An 18,719-nucleotide genomic window follows, 5' to 3' on the forward strand; every position below is an offset into this window, starting at 1 on the left:
ACGTGGGGGCGCCGGCTGCGCCTGCGGAGAAGCGGTGGCCGCCGAGCGGGATCCGTGCGGGGAGCCGGAAATGGTTGTGGACTACGTCTGTGCGGCTGCGTGGGGCTCGGCCGCGCGGACTGAAGGAGACTGAAGGTAAAGCCGCCATGTCCGGGCCCGACCCGGCCCCCCCACCCCCTCCCCCCGCATCCGCCGCCATCCGGGCCGGGACCGGCTACCCTGCGCCGCCGCCCTGGCGCCCCGGCCCCGTGGCCCAAGTCCGGGCCCCGGCCCGCCAGGGCCCGATCCCCGGCCCACGTGTGCCCGGCCTGGCCCGGCCTGGCTGCTGGGTGGGGGTGGGGGAGCGCGGGGCCGGAATATGTGGTCCCCGCGGGCTGGGAGGGCGCCGGGTTCCCCGGCCGCTGAGCGCCACCTCGGCCCGGCCCGAGGAGGCCCCGCGGGCGCAGGCACCGCGGCTCCCGGCCCGCCGCCCCCTCCCCCCTTTGCGGCCCGGCCGCCGGGAAGTGACACGTTGTTCTTTGGCACTGGCCGGCGCTGCGCAGGGAGGGCGCAGGGGAGGGAGGCGGCGGCGGCGGGCAGGGAGGAGCCCCCGGCCCCGCCCGCCCTCCGCGCCGACCCTCACTTGCTTCAAACCGGCTTCTCTTCGGCCGCCGCCCGCCTGGCCTTTTACGGCCCGACTGCCGCCCTTCCTGGCCTCCACTCTTGGGCGGCGGCCGGCCTCGCCTCTGGCTCCGCGCGGGTGCCCCTGCGGCCACCCACGGCAGGCGTGCCTCGTGTGCCCCTGGGCCAGGCCCCGAACCCGGTGTCCCCGGGTGGGGGGTGGGGACACCACGGCCGAAGCTGCTAGCTCCGTTTGTGATCTGGGAGCCTGGTGCCAGCGAGACCTGGAATTTCCGGTCTGGTTGGTCTTGGGCCCCGCGGAGCCAGGTTGATACCCCTCACCTCCCAACCCCAGGCCCTCGGATGCCCAGAACCTGTAGGCCGCACCGTGGATTTATTCTTAACCGAGGGGGTGAGTGAGGGGCCGTCTCAGCAGGTCAGGGGGGTGGCTGGAGGTGGTGCGGGTTTGACAGGGTGTTGGTGGGGACGTAAGCTGGGTCTTTAATGCTCCTTCACCCCCTTGGCGTCTCCGGGACTCGTGGTGGGACCCAGCCCTTGCTTCAGCCCCTCCCCCACGCCATTTGCCTTAAGCTTGTGTCCCCTCCCGTTTCTGAGCTCCACTCTTTCCCAGCAGGTGCTGGGGGGACCCTGATGTGGCACCAAATGAAATGAACAAAGCTCCACAGCCCACAGGCCCCCCACCTGCCCCATCCCCTGGACTCCCACAGGTAATTAGGGAGGAATTAGCGGCGATTGTGGTGGGGGTTGGGGAGTCCAGGCAGCCGGGTCAGGAACAGGTTCCAGCCTCTGGATTTTCCCACCCCCCTTCTTTGTCAGGGCAAAGTGCAGCTTCCTGCAGCCAAATTGAGACAGGGCCCCTGGGCTGTTCCCAGGGGCTGTCATGGGGAGGGTATATGTGGACTGTTGAGGCTCTTGCCACAGATCTGCTCCCCTTCACCAGCTTGAGTGTCTGCCCCACCTGGGTTTCCCCTCTTGCTGAAATCTGGTCTCCCCCCTTCAGCCAGCGTTTCCCCCGGGGCAGACAGCACCGGTGGTGTTCAGTACGCCTCAAGCGACACAAATGAACACGCCTTCTCAGCCCCGCCAGGTGAGGGGCTGTGGGGAGGGGAGTAGGGGCGTGGGTGGGAGCCATGTAGAGGTTAGGCCGGTTTGGGCCTAGGAGGGAAACTATGGAGGCCTTGTACTTACCCCAGTTTCCTGACAGTTGCTATGTGTTCTTTCATGCGGCTCTGCACTTTGTGCTGTTGATTACTTACAGTGGCTGGCCCCTTGGGGAATATGCAGTTGGTGGGGATGGCATTACTTGGGGTCCTGGTGACCTAAGAATCGGGGGCAGTGCTTTGGGCCCTGCTGCCAGCTCCTGCTTTCCTATTTCCTCCTTATACTGGGAGGCTGCCGTTACTCCATTCCTTATCCCTTCTTTCTCTTTGGACTGTGGGAAGATCAAACACTCCAGCTGGTTCTTGCTTTCCTCTGTTCCCTAAATTCTTCCTCACTAAGTGGGAGAGGATTCTTGTCCTGCTTCCTTCATTTTTCCCCCCTCATCACCTTGGGGATAATTCTCTTCTTTCCTGTCCCCATGTGCTCTCAGGGAGGATTCAGGTCTCTGCAGGTAACATCCCTTTGCTAATCCTGGACACTCTCTTGGTCTCACCCTTACCCTCCACCCTAGTCGGGCTAGACACAGGGACTGAGGTCCCTCAGGGTGGGGACTTGTTTGCTGTCCAGGTCCTCAGTCTGAGGCTGACCAGTGCATGTTAGGGGCTAAATCGTTGCATCGTGCGTATCTGGGAACTGGGAGACTTGCATGTTAGCAGTTAGCTTCTCAGTCCCTTAGGGTGGAGCAGTGCATGCTGGGGAGTATGTTGCTGAAAAAGGCTTTACTTAGGCATGATGCATCTGGGTGTTAGGAAGCCTCTGCTGAAGGATAGCCTGGAGGAGGTGACATGCGTATGCATGGCAGGGAGGGAGAAAATATACAGAGTGCCAAGTGTGTACTTGAGTTTGGAGGACACATGTGCGTACAAGAGGCCACTTAACCATCAGTTGGTCAAGTGAGTCTTGAAGGTGTTGGTCCCCATGCTTCAGAGCCCCCGGTACTTCTCTTCAGACTAGAGACTTAGTGGAGTGGCCATTTTGCTGTCCACTTCCTCCCCTTCCTAGTGCCAACTGCCTTCCTCCCTCCTGACAGCACTTCTACCCTAGCCGGGCCCAGCCCCCGAGCAGTGCAGCCTCCCGAGTGCAGAGCGCAGCCCCCGCCCGCCCTGGCCCAGCTGCCCATGTCTACCCTGCTGGATCCCAAGTAATGATGATCCCTTCCCAGATCTCCTACCCAGCCTCCCAGGGGGCCTACTACATCCCTGGACAGGTGAGGCTGGAGGCTTGCGGGCTGGAAGCCACACACAACCGTGTACCCCCACCCCCGCCCCCCTCTCCCTGACCCTCCGGTCCCATCTCTTCTCCGGAGGTGGGACTTCTGGTCCGTTCCCAGAATTGGCTTGTCCTCTCTTACCCTGTATTCTCTTTGTAGTCTGATACGGTATGCGTAGCTCCCTCAACTCCTTCTCTCCCCTCCTTTTCCCCCTTCCCCTCCACCAGGGGCGTTCCACATATGTTGTCCCGACACAGCAGTATCCTGTGCAGCCGGGAGCCCCAAGCTTCTATCCGGGTGCAAGCCCTACAGAGTTTGGGACCTACGGTAAGCAGGGGAGGGAGTCAGGTGAGAGTGAGTCCCAAGGAGCATCTAAACTCGCCTACTGATTCCTAAGTCCCTTCCCAGGCGTGTCTCGGTCTAAAAATGATAGGGGTAGTGGGGATTGGTGCTTAATATGTAACTGGTGTTGGGGGGGGGTGGGCAGAGGATTTTATACTATTGCTGAGAGTTGGAGTCCTCTCCACATCCAGGAATATAGTTCAAGCGCTAGTGTGAAGGCCTGTTAGTAAATATTCCCTATGACACTTGTTCCATGGTTGGGGGGAGCCCATGTAACATGGGTTTGGGAGGTTTCTGTAGCTGTTTTTCATTTATATTCTAGGAAAGGATTAGTCTGTTCTTTATGGCAGTGGTTTCCAAAATATTTTGACCATCAGGAAAAATTTTAAGTATGTACTTCTAATACATGTATGTTTTTGTTTGTTATACGTATGCATAATTTGAACAAATAACACTTAATGTTGCTTGTCAAAAAGAAACAAGTGGAGGTTATGGATGATATTAAAGAATGTATCCCATTTTGGAGACCATTGCTTTAAGGAATTTTCCTCATCCTGGGCCTGGTTCGTAATGTTACTTTTTGTTTCCTTGCCCCTTAGCAAAGGGCTGGAGACTGGAATTGGACTCAGGTTGAATGGAACAGGGTTGGCAAATCTGTTTTTATCATTCCCAGCCAAAGACCTGTTTCTGTTTCAGGTTAAGTAGATGCTGCTCTCTCAGAGTATATGTGTGTGTTTTTCTGGGGGTGGGGTGCATACATGTTACCTTATGGGGTAGAAGAGGAACAGACATAGTCTTGATAGCTGGTGTGTGGTGGGGAAGGAGTGCCTGCCTACGAGGGGTGTGTGTGCCAGTGTCAGGAATTCTTGTAAACGCAGTTCAGACTGGTTCCCCAGCTTTGATAGACACCTGATTCCCTTGGGGAGGAGGGTGGGGCAGGGCAAGGGGCCGGCTGTGGGTGATGAGAGGCTCTCCAGGGGTGCGAGGTGTTCAGGCAGTCATTTGTGTGTGGTTGGGCTCTGACCCTGCCACTGTTCTTCCTTTCCGTGTCCGCCCCCCCCCCCCCCCCCCCAAAGCTGGCGCCTACTACCCAGCCCAGGGTGTGCAGCAGTTTCCCACTGGTGTGGCTCCCCCCCCAGTTTTGATGAACCAGCCACCCCAGATTGCTCCCAAGAGGGAGCGGAAGACGGTGAGTAGCTGCAGGGGGCTCTAGGACATCTGGGCAAGGGAGAATCAAGGTCAGGCACGTTGTGGGCCAGAGAGCAGGAAGTTGAGGGAGATCGTCAGCCGAGAGTAGGCAGAGAATGGGGATCTGTGAGGTGCTTGTGAGGTGCTGAGATTTCAGTGTAGAAGAAGCTCATTGGAAGGTTGAGGTGTCTGGTGGGGAAATTCCTTAGAGACCTGCGTTCTGGGTCCATAAGATCTAAGTTTGGTTTTGGGTTTCTGGGGGCTTGCCTTGAAAATGGTTTGTTTTCTGTGGCCCCACCCCCCCAGTCCTGGAAGCTCTTGAGGCCTCTGCTCAATCCTCAAGCCCTGGGCGTGGTGCCCAGAATAGGGTGCCAGGGCTGGGGAAGCCGCTGAGTCACCCTGGCTCCACCCACTGGATCTGGGCCCTGCCCCCAGAGATCAGGCAGACTAGCCACAAGTGAGCCGATGGGTGCTAGATGGGGGTCCTGGGCCCCAGGGCATGCAGCCACTTCTTGGGGACTTCTGGTGGGGCAGGGATGAGGGAGGGAGGGGCATTGTGATGTACGTGGCTGCTCTGTGAGGTCAAGGGTGTCTTAGGGGTGGGGGCCAGGACAGAGACTACAAGAGCAGCCGGATGAGTTGACAGTAGAACTCATGGGGCTTCTGGCACCCACCCACCTGCTTCCTAGTGGGGGGTGGGGGATTGGCCTGGAGTCTTAGGAGTGGGCCAGGGTGGAGAGGTGGGCTCCTCCTGCTTCTCACTCATCCCGTAGCTTTTTTCCCCCAGATCCGAATTCGAGACCCAAACCAAGGAGGGAAGGATATCACGGAGGAGATCATGTCTGGGGCCCGCACTGCCTCCACACCCACCCCTCCCCAGGTACTGTCTATTCTTTGAGTGATGCCCTGGCTGGGATGGCTGTTCTGCCCTGGACTCCTACGTCCCTTGATCTTTTTCTTCAGCGAAGGGATTTATTTCCCTGCTTTCCTGGATTTCTAGGCAGCTAAAGTAGAAATGGCTGTAGTAAAGAAGGGTTGTGGGACTCTTCAGGGCAAACTTGGTAACGCTTTGTGTTCTGCAGACGGGAGGTGGTCTGGAGCCTCAGGCTAATGGGGAGACCCCCCAGGTTGCTGTCGTTGTCCGGCCAGGTAAGTAAGAAGGTGGGGCAGAGCTTTTATGGGGAAAAGGAATGTGACCATTTAAAACGCCAGGGAAGTGGAGTGACTTGAACTGGGTGCCAGAGAAGAGTGACTTAGGTTTCAGGTAGTGGGATTTTAGGGTAGATTGGATTTTGAGTGAGAATGGAAAAGACCTAGGTGGGAGAAGACTGGGGGGGGGCACTATGAGGTTGGGAGTGCTTGGCTGGGGGGAGGGACGACAGCAGTGAAGGGCTTGTCTCTAATTACTCGTTCTTCCTATGGTGCAGATGACCGGGTGCAGGGAGCAGTCACTGGGGAGCGGCCAGGGCTGCCTGGCCCAGAGCACAGCCCTTCAGAATCCCAGCCTTCATCGCCGTCTCCAACCCCATCACCACCCCCAGTCTTGGAACCGGGGTCTGAGCCTGATCTCGCAGTCCTCTCTATTCCTGGGGACACTATGACAACGGGGATGATACAAACGTCTGTAGAAGAATCAACCCCCATGCCTCCTGAGACTGGGGAGCCATATTGCCTCTCTCCAGAACCTACCCCCCTTGCTGAACCCATACTGGAAGTAGAAGTGACACTTAGCAAACCAGTTCCAGAATCTGAGTTCTCTTCCAGTCCTCTCCAGGTTCCCACCCCCCTGGCATCTCACAAGGTGGAAATTCTTCCTGAGCCTAATGGCACTGTCCCATCTGAGAATTTGGAACCAGAGGTGGAGTTGATCCCGGAGCTTGCCCCTCTCCCTCCCCCGGCTTGTCCCTCCGAATCTCCTGTGCCCATTGCTCCGACTGCCCAACCCGAGGAACTGCTCAACGGAGCCCCCTCGCCACCAGCTGTGGACTTAAGCCCCGTCAGTGAACCAGAGGAGCAGGCCAAGGAGCTTACAACATCAGTGGCTCCCCCCGCCGTCCTTTCTGCCACTCCAGCTGTGGCTCCTCCAGCTGCTTCGCCTGCTCAGGAGGAGGACGTGGAGGAAGAGGAAGAAGAGGAAGAGGAAGGAGAAGCTGAGGGTGAGAAGGGAGGAGAGGAACCACTCCCTGCCGAGAGCACCCCTGTCCCAGCCCACCTGTCCCAGAATTTGGAGGCGGCAGCAGCCACCCAAGGTGAGGTGTGGCTGGATGGTAGAGGTGGGGCAGTCTGGGTGTGGTTCTTATTCTTCACTGATGACCTCTTGTGCCATTGTGTCTGGGTCATAGAAGCCCTTAATGGAACTCTTAAGGGCTAGATTAAGGAATTTTAAGTCAAGAGAGAGTGTGATGAAAAAAGGGAATATTGTACAGTTGCTGCTTTTTATTTTTCCCAGGGGTTAGGGGTACTCCTTAAGTTATTCTCACTCCTCCTCCCCAAATAGTGGCAGTATCTGTGCCAAAGAGGAGACGGAAAATTAAGGAGCTCAATAAGAAGGAGGCTGTAGGAGACCTTCTAGATGCCTTCAAGGAGGTAAGGGAGCAGACAGCAGACGGAGGAGGGCAAAGTTTGGGTATGGAACAATGGTCACACTGCAAACAAAACGGAATGTCCAACGGTTACAGGTAAACCCGGGAGTACCAGAGGTGGAAAATCAACCTCCTGTAGGCAGCAATCCCAGCCCAGAGCCTGAGGGCAGCAGTGTGCCCCCGCGGCCCGAGGAAGCAGATGAGACCTGGGACTCAAAGGAAGACAAGATTCAAAATGCTGAGAATATTCAGCCAGGGGAACAGAAGTATGAGTATAAGTCAGGTATGCAGAAGGAAGGGTTGAGAAGGGTTGAGTATGCTTGTCAGGGACCCAGGAGAAATCATTGTGATTGGTTCATCCTGTTTTCCTTTTAGATCAGTGGAAGCCTCTAAACCTTGAGGAGAAAAAGCGTTATGACCGTGAGTTCCTCCTTGGCTTTCAGTTCATCTTTGCCAGTATGCAGAAGCCGGAGGGATTGCCCCATATCAGTGATGTGGTGTTGGATAAGGTTGGTAGGCTTGAGGGAGAGGGTAAGTCTGGGCTGGTTGGCTGGCTGGGGAGGAGCCAGAGGTCCTGAAAGAGTGGTCAGTAGCTAGCCCTAGCCTATTTCTGAAACCTTCCCTGTCCTTTTCACAGGCCAATAAAACACCATTGCGGCCACTGGATCCCACTAGACTTCAAGGCATAAATTGTGGCCCAGACTTCACTCCATCCTTTGCCAACCTTGGCCGACCAGCACTTAGCAGCCGTGGGCCCCCAAGGGGTGGGCCAGGTGGGGAGGTGCCCCGAGGGCCGGTGAGTGGGACTGGCAAGGGGAATTGAGGGTATTGGCTCCCTGTATCTCATTGGGGCGGTGGGGAGAAGTCTGCCCTGGGGATGTGTGTTAGTGGTAGTAGGTTATGCTGACTAGTTCCGTGGCTTCTCTTGTTCCTGCTCTTAGCAGGCTGGTCTGGGACCCCGGCGATCTCAGCAGGGCCCCCGAAAGGAGCCACGCAAGATCATTGCCACAGTGTCAATGACCGAAGATATAAAGTTGAACAAAGCAGAGAAGGCCTGGAAACCCAGTAGCAAGCGGACGGCGGCTGATAAGGACCGAGGGGAAGAGGATGCTGATGGCAGCAAAACCCAGGTACCTGCAAGTCAGGCTTTGGTCTCCATTCCTTCTCTTCAAGGTCTGCTCTCTGAGCCAACCTTGCCTTTTCTGCCTTTGTCCTCCATTCTCATCTACCTACCACCCTCTCCATCCCTCCCAGCAGCCCCTGTCCTTTTAAAAACTTCATTGGATTCTACATCTTCTCTGTCCCCTCTCTCCCCTCCAGGACCTGTTCCGTAGGGTGCGCTCCATTCTGAATAAGCTGACACCCCAGATGTTCCAGCAGCTGATGAAGCAGGTGACGCAGCTAGCCATCGACACTGAGGAACGCCTCAAAGGGGTCATTGACCTCATCTTCGAGAAGGCTATTTCAGAGCCCAACTTCTCCGTGGCCTATGCAAACATGTGCCGCTGTCTCATGGCGGTTAGTTTCCATTGTTTTCTAAACTTTGTGGTCTAGCTTCCCACTTCTCTTCCTGAGACTCTGAGTCCAGTTTCTTGGTTCTCCTCCATCCTGTGCTGTTGGTGGCAGAGCCAGGCCCAGAGATCCTCCTGGGTCAGGTAGTTGACTCGGAGGGTTTTCCCTGCCCTGGACCGGTCTGAATGTGGCGTTCTCTTTGACATGCAGCTGAAAGTGCCTACTACAGAAAAGCCAACAGTGACTGTGAACTTCCGAAAGCTGTTGCTAAATCGATGTCAGAAGGAGTTTGAAAAAGACAAAGATGATGATGAGGTTTTTGAGAAGAAGCAAAAAGAAATGGATGAAGCTGCTACGGTGAGAGAAACTCCACTCCCAATTCCACTGCTCACCCAGATGCTGCTCAGCTGCAGGAATGGGGGTGGGGATAGTGGTGTTTTGGGGGCTTCTCTCCCGTAGGACATGAGTGCTTGCTGCTAAGTTTAGGAATCTAGATAGTGGAGGAGAGAAAGGGTTTAGCTGAGTGGCTAGGTGTCTTTTTGATGTGATTCCGGCAGGCGGAGGAACGGGGACGCCTGAAGGAAGAGCTGGAAGAGGCTCGAGACATAGCCCGGCGGCGCTCTTTAGGGAATATCAAGTTTATCGGGGAGTTGTTCAAGCTGAAGATGTTGACAGAGGCAATCATGCACGACTGTGTGGTTAAACTACTTAAGAACCATGATGAGGAGTCCCTCGAATGCCTTTGCCGTCTGCTCACCACCATTGGCAAAGACCTGGACTTTGAAAAGGCCAAGGTAGGGGTCCTGGGGTATGGGAGAGGACAGGCTGAAGCGCCATGGGGTCTGCTATCCACTAGCAAACACCCTTCCCAGCTGTTGTGTCTGAGTGGCACTGTGTGTCACTGAGATACAGTGGTGGAGCTGAAGGCGTGAGGAGGGGCAGAGCCTGTAACTGGAGGTGAAGTTTCAGAAGTTCCTGACCTTGATCCCTTTGCTTCTTGCTAGCCCCGAATGGATCAGTATTTCAACCAGATGGAAAAAATCATTAAGGAAAAGAAGACTTCATCCCGAATCCGCTTTATGCTACAAGATGTGCTGGATCTGCGACGGGTACGTGTCCCCTCTTTCCCACTGTCAGTCTGCTGCCTCTGACCCCACAGTCCCTCACACTTTTGTCTGGCCCTCTCTGGTGTAATTACTTTGTGGCTGGCCTGTCCCCACAGAGCAATTGGGTGCCGCGCCGAGGGGACCAGGGTCCCAAGACAATTGACCAAATTCACAAGGAAGCTGAGATGGAGGAGCATCGGGAGCACATAAAAGTGCAGCAGCTAATGGCCAAGGGCAGCGACAAGCGCCGAGGTGGCCCTCCAGGCCCACCCATCAGTGAGTTGGAGGCTGGGACTGAGGAGGGACGGTGTGAGGGGTTGTGCTTTCCACTGATGACTTCTTGTTAGTGCCACGTGTCTGGGCCCCTGAGACCCCATGATGGAACTGAGGATCTGAGGAAGGGAGGCTGGGGGCAGACCATGAGAAGAGGGTTGCTAGGACTTACTCATCATTCCAGTATGCTTTCCTTTTTGTCCCAGGCCGTGGCCTTCCACTTGTGGATGATGGTGGCTGGAACACAGTACCCATCAGCAAGGGCAGCCGCCCTATTGACACCTCACGACTCACTAAGATCACGAAGGTAGGGGTGTGTGTGTTGGGAGGGGTGATGTCAGTGGTGGGAGGGTAAAGAGGAGTCCTGTGGGCCTTAAGCACAGATTTGGATCTTGGTCCCCTCACTTTCTGAGGTTGGGAAGGTCACAGCTGAATTCTCCCCCTTAGACTAACTGGTTAGATGGCTAGAGACAGGACTGCCAGACTCTAGGGGGTGTATTCACATTGGTCTGGACCAGTGGTCAGCACCCTGACATGTATACCAAATCCAGCCATTCCCTGCTTTTGTACAGCCCACAAGCTAAGAGTGAGAGTTTTCTACATTTTTTAATGGTTGGAAAAATTAAAAAGTGAATAATATCTTGTGACAAGAAGTTACATAAAATTTAAATTTCAGTGTCCATAATTTTATTGGAACATAATCACACTCATCCCTTTTAAGTGTTGTTTGTGACTGCTCTTGTGCTACAGCATCAGAGTTGAGTAGTTGAAACTGCGTGGTCTCTAAAGCCTGAAGTACTTACTGTCTGGCCCTTTGCAAGAAGTTTGCCTGGCCCCTGGTCTAGGCCACTTGTGGCTGTGTGTGGTGGGGCTGGCTGGGGGTTTTGGCTGGATCAGACCCATGACTCTCTCCACTCCCTTTCCTTCCTCAGCCTGGCTCCATTGATTCTAACAACCAGCTGTTTGCGCCTGGAGGGCGATTGAGCTGGGGCAAGGGTAGCAGTGGAGGCTCAGGAGCCAAGCCCTCCGATGCAGGTATGGAGGCTGCTGTAAAGAGCTGGGTGGTTATTAATCAGCTCTCTTAAGGGCAGAGCCTTGTCTATGCAGGAGGCTCTCATAACAGAGTGGTTAGATAGTGCAGGCAGTGTGCACTTGGGACTAAGGACTGAACTACTTTAGTGTCAGGACTAGGACCAAGTGTCCTAAACTGGTGAGTAGGAGATAGGATGTACAGAAGTAGAGATTTTAATCTGGCTTTTCTGTCTCCCCAGCATCAGAAGCTTCTCGTCCAGCTACTAGTACCTTGAACCGTTTCTCAGCCCTTCAACAGGCAGTACCTACAGAAAGCACAGATAACAGACGTGTGGTACAGAGGTAAGGTTTCTTTGGTGTCTTTGCCCTTCACACTGAGAGTACTGCTTGGGTTTTGGCTGCTGCCATAGGAATCCTTACCCCTGTAATGCTCAGAGCTGCAGGCTGAGATTGGGGTATATACCTGATGACAAGAACGAGGCCTGTCAGTTGCCCAGCGTGTTGGATAGTTAACTAAGAGTGCACCTGGGCAGTACAGGTGAGAGATGATGTGTCTGTCTGTCTTCCAGGAGTAGCTTGAGCCGGGAACGAGGTGAGAAAGCTGGGGACCGGGGAGACCGCCTAGAGCGGAGTGAACGGGGAGGTGACCGTGGTGACCGGCTTGATCGTGCACGGACACCCGCCACCAAGCGGAGCTTCAGCAAGGAAGTGGAGGAGCGGAGTAGAGAGCGGCCCGCTCAGCCTGAGGGACTGCGCAAGGCAGCTAGCCTCACGGAGGATCGGGACCGCGGGCGGGATGCTGGTGAGGGGCCGGGGGAAGACGCGAGGAGGGCGTGGGCTGGTTTGGGACTGGCCAGTCCCCAGACAGTGTCTTCAGGGCTCCAGACCCTGTTTGCTAGGAGGGCTGGAACTGAAGAATCTCTGATGTATTTTTCTCCACTCAGTGAAGCGAGAAGCCGCCCTGCCCCCTGTGAGTCCCCCAAAGGCCGCACTCTCTGAAGAGGAGCTGGAGAAGAAGTCCAGGGCCATCATTGAGGAATACCTCCATCTCAATGATATGAAGGTGGGTAGTGAGAGCGGTCTGAGTGATGGCAGGGTGGGCGGGAAGGGGCCTGTGCTGCCAGGCAGGGGTGTAGGGTCTGGGCCAGACCGTGACCGGTCTCCCTTCTGTGTGCTTGGCTCCTGCAGGAGGCAGTGCAGTGCGTGCAGGAGCTGGCCTCGCCCTCGCTGCTCTTCATCTTTGTGCGGCATGGCGTTGAGTCCACTCTGGAGCGCAGCGCCATTGCTCGTGAGCACATGGGGCAGCTGCTCCACCAGCTGCTCTGTGCCGGGCACCTCTCCACGGCTCAGTACTACCAAGGGTAAGCCTGACTTCTGTGGGTCTCCCAGTTGTGTTTACATACCCACAAATTTCCTTCTTTTGTAGGACCTGTGGAACCTTAGATAAGAGTGTAGGCTCCTCAGCCATCCTGGTCAGCATGATTTTTGGCAGGGTTGGGGGTGAGCCATCTAAAGAGCAGGTGGCCTTAGCTTGAGAGAATTGCCCCATGTTTAGGAAATGTTCCTGAGGGCTCCACAGTTGATCCTTTAGCAGTGCCTTTGTTGTCCCAGAAGAAGGGGGGAGGTGCAGCTTGTCTTTCCTAGATGGCCCTGACTTTGAATTCTCTTTGCAGGCTGTATGAAATCCTGGAATTGGCTGAAGACATGGAAATTGACATCCCTCACGTGTGGCTCTACCTAGCAGAACTGGTAACGCCCATTCTGCAGGAAGGTGGGGTGCCTATGGGGGAGCTGTTCAGGTAAGCTCCCTTTGGTGGAATTCAGGGGAGGTAAAGACAGGAAGAAGAGGGGAGGTGTTGAGGGGGCGTGGGAGGCTCTCAACACTGGATTTTTCTCTTGTAGGGAAATTACAAAACCTCTGAGACCCCTGGGCAAAGCTGCTTCCCTGTTGCTGGAGATCCTGGGGCTCCTATGCAAAAGGATGGTGAGTGAGAGCCTTTCAGAGGTGGTGTGTTGAGGACTTCTCTTCCCACCATGTGATTTTGGGTGCTGGCAGTGACCCTGAAGCCTCAGGGTCCTTTGGTGGGATGGTAGTGCTGTTTTGGTACCTGGGAGAGGAAATGTCAAGGCTGACACTCTCCCTCAGACCAGTTCTTGTCATAGGTTCTGGCCAAGGCTGGTGGAGAATGAGACTCTTAAGGCCCTAGGTCCTTGATTGATTCATTCATTCATTTATTCAGCTAGCATTTTTTAGAACATTTACCTAGGCAGTGGGAACACAGCAGTGAATAAAGACACAGTTAGGAAACAAGTTGTAAAAGATAAAAGTAAGAAATGACAGCTTAATAAAAACAATAGTGTGAAGTAAAGTGTGAAGTAAAACAGTTGAAATGGAGTGCCCTAAGTACTGTGAGGTTGCGAAGGGGTGGCTGTTTGGTAATATTCACAGTAGAAACTGCTTTGTTGAAGTTAATTTTGACTAGCAAGTAGAAAGGTGAAATGATGGGAAAGGCAAGTTGGGTCTGGTACTTAGTGTGGTGAGATGCTGGGAAATGCAGTTTTAAAAGAGTTCAGCTATCTGGAACTTAGAGGAGTGAGTCTTTGAATCGAAAGGAATTGTCCTTCGAGCATCTTATTGCTTCTTTTAGGTAGAAATGTGTACCGGGATAATTTCTGTGAAATCTGAAATAATAATTTAAAAGAAAAGGCATATTGAACTACTTGGATATTTCATTGACTCTAAGGTGCCACAGATTCTACAACATTTATGCACTGCTGAGAAAATATTTATGGTCATATTTTAAAAAAGCGTTAATATGTCAACTGTGAGACAACTCAGTTTTAAGTGGTGTTAAAATGGGCATTTTTAAAATCCATGAAATACAGTAATTTTATCAAGGGTTGATGGCTTCATCCTGAATATCTGTTATTGTAAAGCAGTGATGGTTTCAGAATCTCTTGCCCCTTACAGAAAATGAACTCAGACTGCCATTTACTGCCGTTGGGGGTGGGGAGTTACATCTGCTTCTAAAGTTTTCTGGGCTTGGGAACTAAATAAGCATACTTGTTAGAAGTATTTCTCTCCTATAAGCAATTGTTACTTATAATAACGAAAAACTAAGCCATTTTAGAAAAGGAAATGTAGATGAGTATGGAAGGCTAGGATGAGGTATTTGGATTTTGTTGTTTACCAGTAATTCTTTGAGAATCCTGTGACAACTAATTGACTTTTTCCTAGAGGCCCTCAGGCCACCCCCCCCGCCCCCCCCCCAGGTCTGATAGCACTGTGGTGGGTGAGTTCTTTGACTTTGGGTGGTTATTTGACTGATGTCTGTGCCCAGTACTAGACTGTAGGCATGGAGGCACTGTTGCCGCAGTGCCTCTGTAGCATCCTGAGCTCCTAGCAGGTGCCTAGTGGGCTTTCATTATGCATTTGTTGAATGACGTTTGTGGACCTCTTAGATTCTTGGAGAGAAAGAGAGTTGCTGAGTTGGTCTTATGTTTTCCAGGGTCCCAAAAAGGTGGGGACGCTGTGGCGGGAGGCTGGACTCAGCTGGAAGGAATTTCTACCTGAAAGCCAGGACGTCAGTACCTTCGTCACTGCACAGGTTTGCGGCTGGACTTAGGTTAACTCTAGCAGTTGGGGTTGGCCAGTCCTCTGCTCTTCCCTCATTTCATGTGACATGCTTACCTCTCCACTGTGGGACTTTTTGCTTGCAGAAGGTGGAGTACACTCTGGGAGAGGAGTCGGAAGCCCCTGGCCAGAGGTTGCTCTCCTCTGAGGAGCTGAACAAGCAGCTGGAGAAACTGCTGAAGGAGGGCAGCAGTAACCAGCAGATGTTTGACTGGATAGAGGTATATTCTCCTGGATACTGAGGGAGAGAGAGAGAAAGGAGAAGGTGGTTCTTGGTGTGCAGGTGGGGCCAGCAAGAATGGAGCCTTCCAGTCATAATTCAGGATTTCTGGACCATTTATTTCTCTTTCTCCTGCACAGGCCAACCTGAATGAGCAGCAGGTAGCATCCAACACGTTAGTTCGAGCCCTCATGACAACTGTCTGCTATTCTGCAATTATCTGTAAGAGGAGCCAGGGAGTTGGTGGGGCAAGGGTGGGCCCAACGGATACGGAGGGAGGGAGGTTTTGGTCTTTGCCTCCAGGTCTGAACCAGGCCGAGGGTGCATTATTCCACTTTTCCCTGTCTTCCTCCCTATAGTTGAGACTCCTCTCCGAGTGGACGTTGCGGTGCTGAAAGCGCGAGCGCAACTGCTACAGAAATACCTATGTGACGAGCAGAAGGAGCTGCAGGCGCTCTATGCCCTCCAGGCCCTTGTAGTGACCTTAGAACAGCCTCCCAGTAAGAGTCAGGCCACAGGGATGGGCTGGGCTGGAGGAACTACCAGATAGTAGAGGGCAGTTGTGGAAAGGGCCTCAACCCAAGAAAAGTGGGTGGTCACTGGAGAGCAACATATCCTGATGATTGAGTCCTTTCCCCTGAAACATTTGTTTCCTTACCTACAAGTAGAAGGAGTTATACTTGGCCTTGAAGGTTAATTGACTACCTGTTTTGTGCATAGCCACCTGTTAGATGCCAGGAGTGCAGAGGTGATAAATGGTAACGTTTTCCAAGTATCCTGTGCTCCCTCTGCCTGGTACAGGGCTGAGCTGCTCTTCTTTCTTTGCCTCAGTTAATTCTCACAGCTGTTGTTTAGGGTAGATGGTATTCCCTCCCTCCTTTTCCATGTTGGGAGACTGAGGCTTAGGTTAACGTGTCTTAGGTTATGCATTTAGCAAACAGGTGTGTGCCTGGGCGTTGGGATATTAGCAGTGATTAAGTCAAGCATAGTTCCCATGTTGGTATGGAGTCAGGTGAATGTTGGAAGATGGGTCCTGCAGGGTACTCTCTGGGAGACTACCTAGTCAGAGAGAGAGAATGAGTGGGAATTGACCCATGGCAGCTAAATGACAAATGGGAAGGGGAGACTTGACAAGAAGAAACTGTGTGTAAAAGGAAGCCCTGAGGTACAGAATATGACACAAGTTAAAAAACTGTTGAAGGAAGGCCGGTGTGGTAGAGCACAGCAACCAGCTCTATGTGAAGCAAGTTGGGTGGAGAGATGGACATGGCGAGCTCATGCAGGGCTTGTGTAAGCCATGGGGATGAGTTTTGTGCTTTAGCCTAAGGACAGAAAAAGGCCTTTGCGGAATTTTAAGCAATGATTTAAAAAATTCTTTCTTAGGTTTTAGATAACCCTGGTCATTCGTGGGAAGAGTGGTTTGGAGTGGGATGAATGTGCATGTGGCTGGATCAGCCGATCAGGGGTGTGTTGATAGTGGCTCAGCCTCACTGGTGGCAGTGGAGATGGGAGAGGAGTGGGCAGATTCAAGACACACTAGCATGGGGAGGGAGTGATGAGAGAGGGGAAGTCATATATGGCTTCCAGGATGGTGTTAGCAGGTGGGGTGGTAGTGGGGGTGGCATTCACTGGGCGGTAGGGAGCACTGGATAAAGTTGTTTGGTCATACTGAGTTTGTGGTCCTGGTGGGTTGATTAGAGGTGTCAGTCAGGTAGACAGCTTGGGTACCTGGTTCCATTTGGAGAGGAAGAGGTCCGAGCTGGAGGCCCATCTTGTGAACTGCTGGCACAGGGCAACACATGTACAGGTCATGAGAGAGTATAGGATTGCCTGAGGGATACAGCATTGAGGAGGTAGAGGTCCCACAAGTAGGGACCAAAAGAGGACAGGACCCTATGAACAAAGGACAGTGATTTTAGGAGACAGAAGTGGTCAGTAATGCTAGATACTGCTTGAGAGTTCCATAGGCGCAAATCTGAAAATTAGGGCTTCTGGAGTGGAAACATAGGGGGCAGGATCGGGATTGGAAAGGACAGAATAATACTTCCCCGAATCAGAAAGAAAACCGCAGGTGTAGACAAAATCTTTGAGTTCAGCTAATCTCTTGTCAAAAGACAATCTTTTACTTGGCTGTAAAGAGATAGTAGTTGTAAAGGAGGCCTTTTGTGTATAGATGGGAAAAACTTAGGCTTGCAAATACAGGGCGGAGTGGATAATTGATTGTATAGGGTCCCCAGGATGGGTGTGCATGGGATTTGGAGAACAAGTTTGGGATAGATAATCTGGTGTTACCATTGCTGTGGGATGGGGGTGGGAGGCTGTCCGTAGACAGCAGTTGCGGATTTGATTGAGAGTTGTGTGTGCCTTGAGGAACATCCTGGCTTGCAGCTTCTCTTAGATGGCTCAGTCAGCGTTTCACTCTGACCTGGACTCTAGGTCTTATGCTTTATTCAGAAGAAATGTATTTACTATTCAGCCTCCCTTTGCTTTTAAGAATGTATTGTTTGCTTTGGAGAGACTGGCAGTGCAGCGTGGGGAATGGAATGGATTGTGTTCAGGGTAGTTAGGGGTGAAGAAGGAGGATCAGAGCAGAGGGTGCTTGTGTTGAACCTGCAGGAATTCACTGGGAAGGTGATAAAAGGTGAGAAGAGAAACAATGTTCCTGGCAAAGGATACATCACACATAAAAATGTCAAGACCTGAGAGGGGGTGTGTGTTCAGGGGATATGTGGAAAGTAAGAGAAAATTGGGGTCAAGAGTTTGTCAGGACCTATAAATGGCGGCCAGTGAATGTTCCAGGTTATATCCTTGATTCTAGTGGGAGATACATCTCAGGCTTTTGTCATTCCTCAAATTCAGGAGTACTAATTCTGCAATTTTCCCCAATTAAATATATCATGAGTGGAGAATTTTGAAGCTGCTGAGGTGTGAGGCTGGGCATGTTTGTAAGTTTTGGCCAAGTGACTCATTCTTGTGCGCCAGTCTCTTAGGTCATGAGGTGAGCATCCTATCAGTGATCTAGTCACTCTGGAATGGCCAGACACACAAATGGCAGCATGGTGGGTCAGGGCCTTGTCTCAACAGTGGAACTTAAGGGAGGGATCCCTGGCAGCGAGGATGGAGTGGTTGTGGGTAGCATGCCTCTGACTGCTGTTTTGCCTGCTTGCAGACATGCTTCGAATGTTCTTTGACACGCTGTACGACGAGGACGTGGTGAAGGAGGACGCCTTCTATAGCTGGGAGAGTAGCAAGGACCCCGCTGAGCAGCAGGGCAAGGGTGTGGCCCTTAAATCTGTCACAGCTTTCTTCAATTGGCTTCGTGAGGAGGAGGAGGAGGAGTCTGACCACAACTGAGGGCGGGTGGGGCCAGGGCCTTGGAGCCCCATGGACACTCGGATGGCCAAGCCAGCCGCCCGGACTGCAGAGGGGGCGGCAGCAGCGGTGGCGGCAGTGGGTGCCTGTGGTGCGATGTTGTCTGAGCTAATAAAGTGGCTGGAGAGGCAGGATGGCTTGGGGCTGCCTGGGGCCCCCCTCCAGGATGCTGCCAGGTGTCCCTCTCCTCCCCCTGGGGCACAGAGATATATTATATATAAAGTCTTGAAATTTGGTGTGTCTTGGGGGGGGGCACCACCGCCTGCCCCTGGGGTCCTTTTTTATTTTCTGAAAATCACTCTTGGGACGGCCGTCCTCGCTGCTGGGGGCATGTGCCCCAGCCCCTGCACCACCCCTGCTGCTGCCTGGGCAGGGGGAAGGGGGGGCACGGTGCCTGTAATTATTAAACATGAATTCAATTAAGCTCACTGCCTCACTGCTTTGTGGCCTGCTCCCTCTGGAGAGG

The 18,719-nt window shown here is 53.3% G+C and overlaps 1 protein-coding gene and 1 non-coding gene across 12 annotated transcripts; both read left to right on the top strand.

Moving 5' to 3' along the window:
* On the top strand, positions 1-18,676 carry EIF4G1 (eukaryotic translation initiation factor 4 gamma 1). Of its 11 annotated transcripts, none has more exons than XM_057738782.1 (33): positions 1-135; positions 956-1,012; positions 1,235-1,328; positions 1,622-1,708; positions 2,813-2,989; positions 3,220-3,319; positions 4,411-4,523; positions 5,310-5,402; positions 5,605-5,671; positions 5,950-6,771; positions 7,020-7,108; positions 7,201-7,387; positions 7,480-7,613; positions 7,742-7,900; positions 8,049-8,234; positions 8,425-8,622; positions 8,827-8,973; positions 9,174-9,410; positions 9,621-9,725; positions 9,839-9,998; positions 10,202-10,302; positions 10,928-11,030; positions 11,267-11,369; positions 11,597-11,829; positions 11,972-12,090; positions 12,216-12,388; positions 12,701-12,826; positions 12,930-13,011; positions 14,537-14,635; positions 14,748-14,882; positions 15,022-15,103; positions 15,241-15,381; positions 18,051-18,676. In XM_057738782.1, the coding sequence occupies exons 3-33, from the start codon at positions 1,269-1,271 to the stop codon at positions 18,233-18,235; spliced, it is 4,803 nt and encodes a 1,600-aa protein (XP_057594765.1). In that variant the 5' UTR covers positions 1-135; positions 956-1,012; positions 1,235-1,268; the 3' UTR covers positions 18,236-18,676. The 11 variants fall into 11 exon arrangements, with proteins under 11 accessions (XP_057594765.1, XP_057594763.1, XP_057594768.1 ...); XM_057738780.1 differs by having other exon boundaries at positions 8,046-8,234; positions 18,051-18,384; XM_057738785.1 differs by lacking the exon at positions 7,742-7,900 and having other exon boundaries at positions 8,046-8,234; positions 18,051-18,384.
* Positions 10,047-10,122, top strand: LOC130856231 (small nucleolar RNA SNORD66). The gene has a single exon (XR_009054522.1). It is a non-coding gene; the product is annotated as a small nucleolar RNA SNORD66 (small nucleolar RNA).
* Positions 18,677-18,719: the final 43 nt, after the last annotated feature.

Source organism: Hippopotamus amphibius, chromosome 6, assembly GCF_030028045.1.
Source record: "Hippopotamus amphibius kiboko isolate mHipAmp2 chromosome 6, mHipAmp2.hap2, whole genome shotgun sequence".
Taxonomy (NCBI): domain Eukaryota; kingdom Metazoa; phylum Chordata; class Mammalia; order Artiodactyla; family Hippopotamidae; genus Hippopotamus; species Hippopotamus amphibius.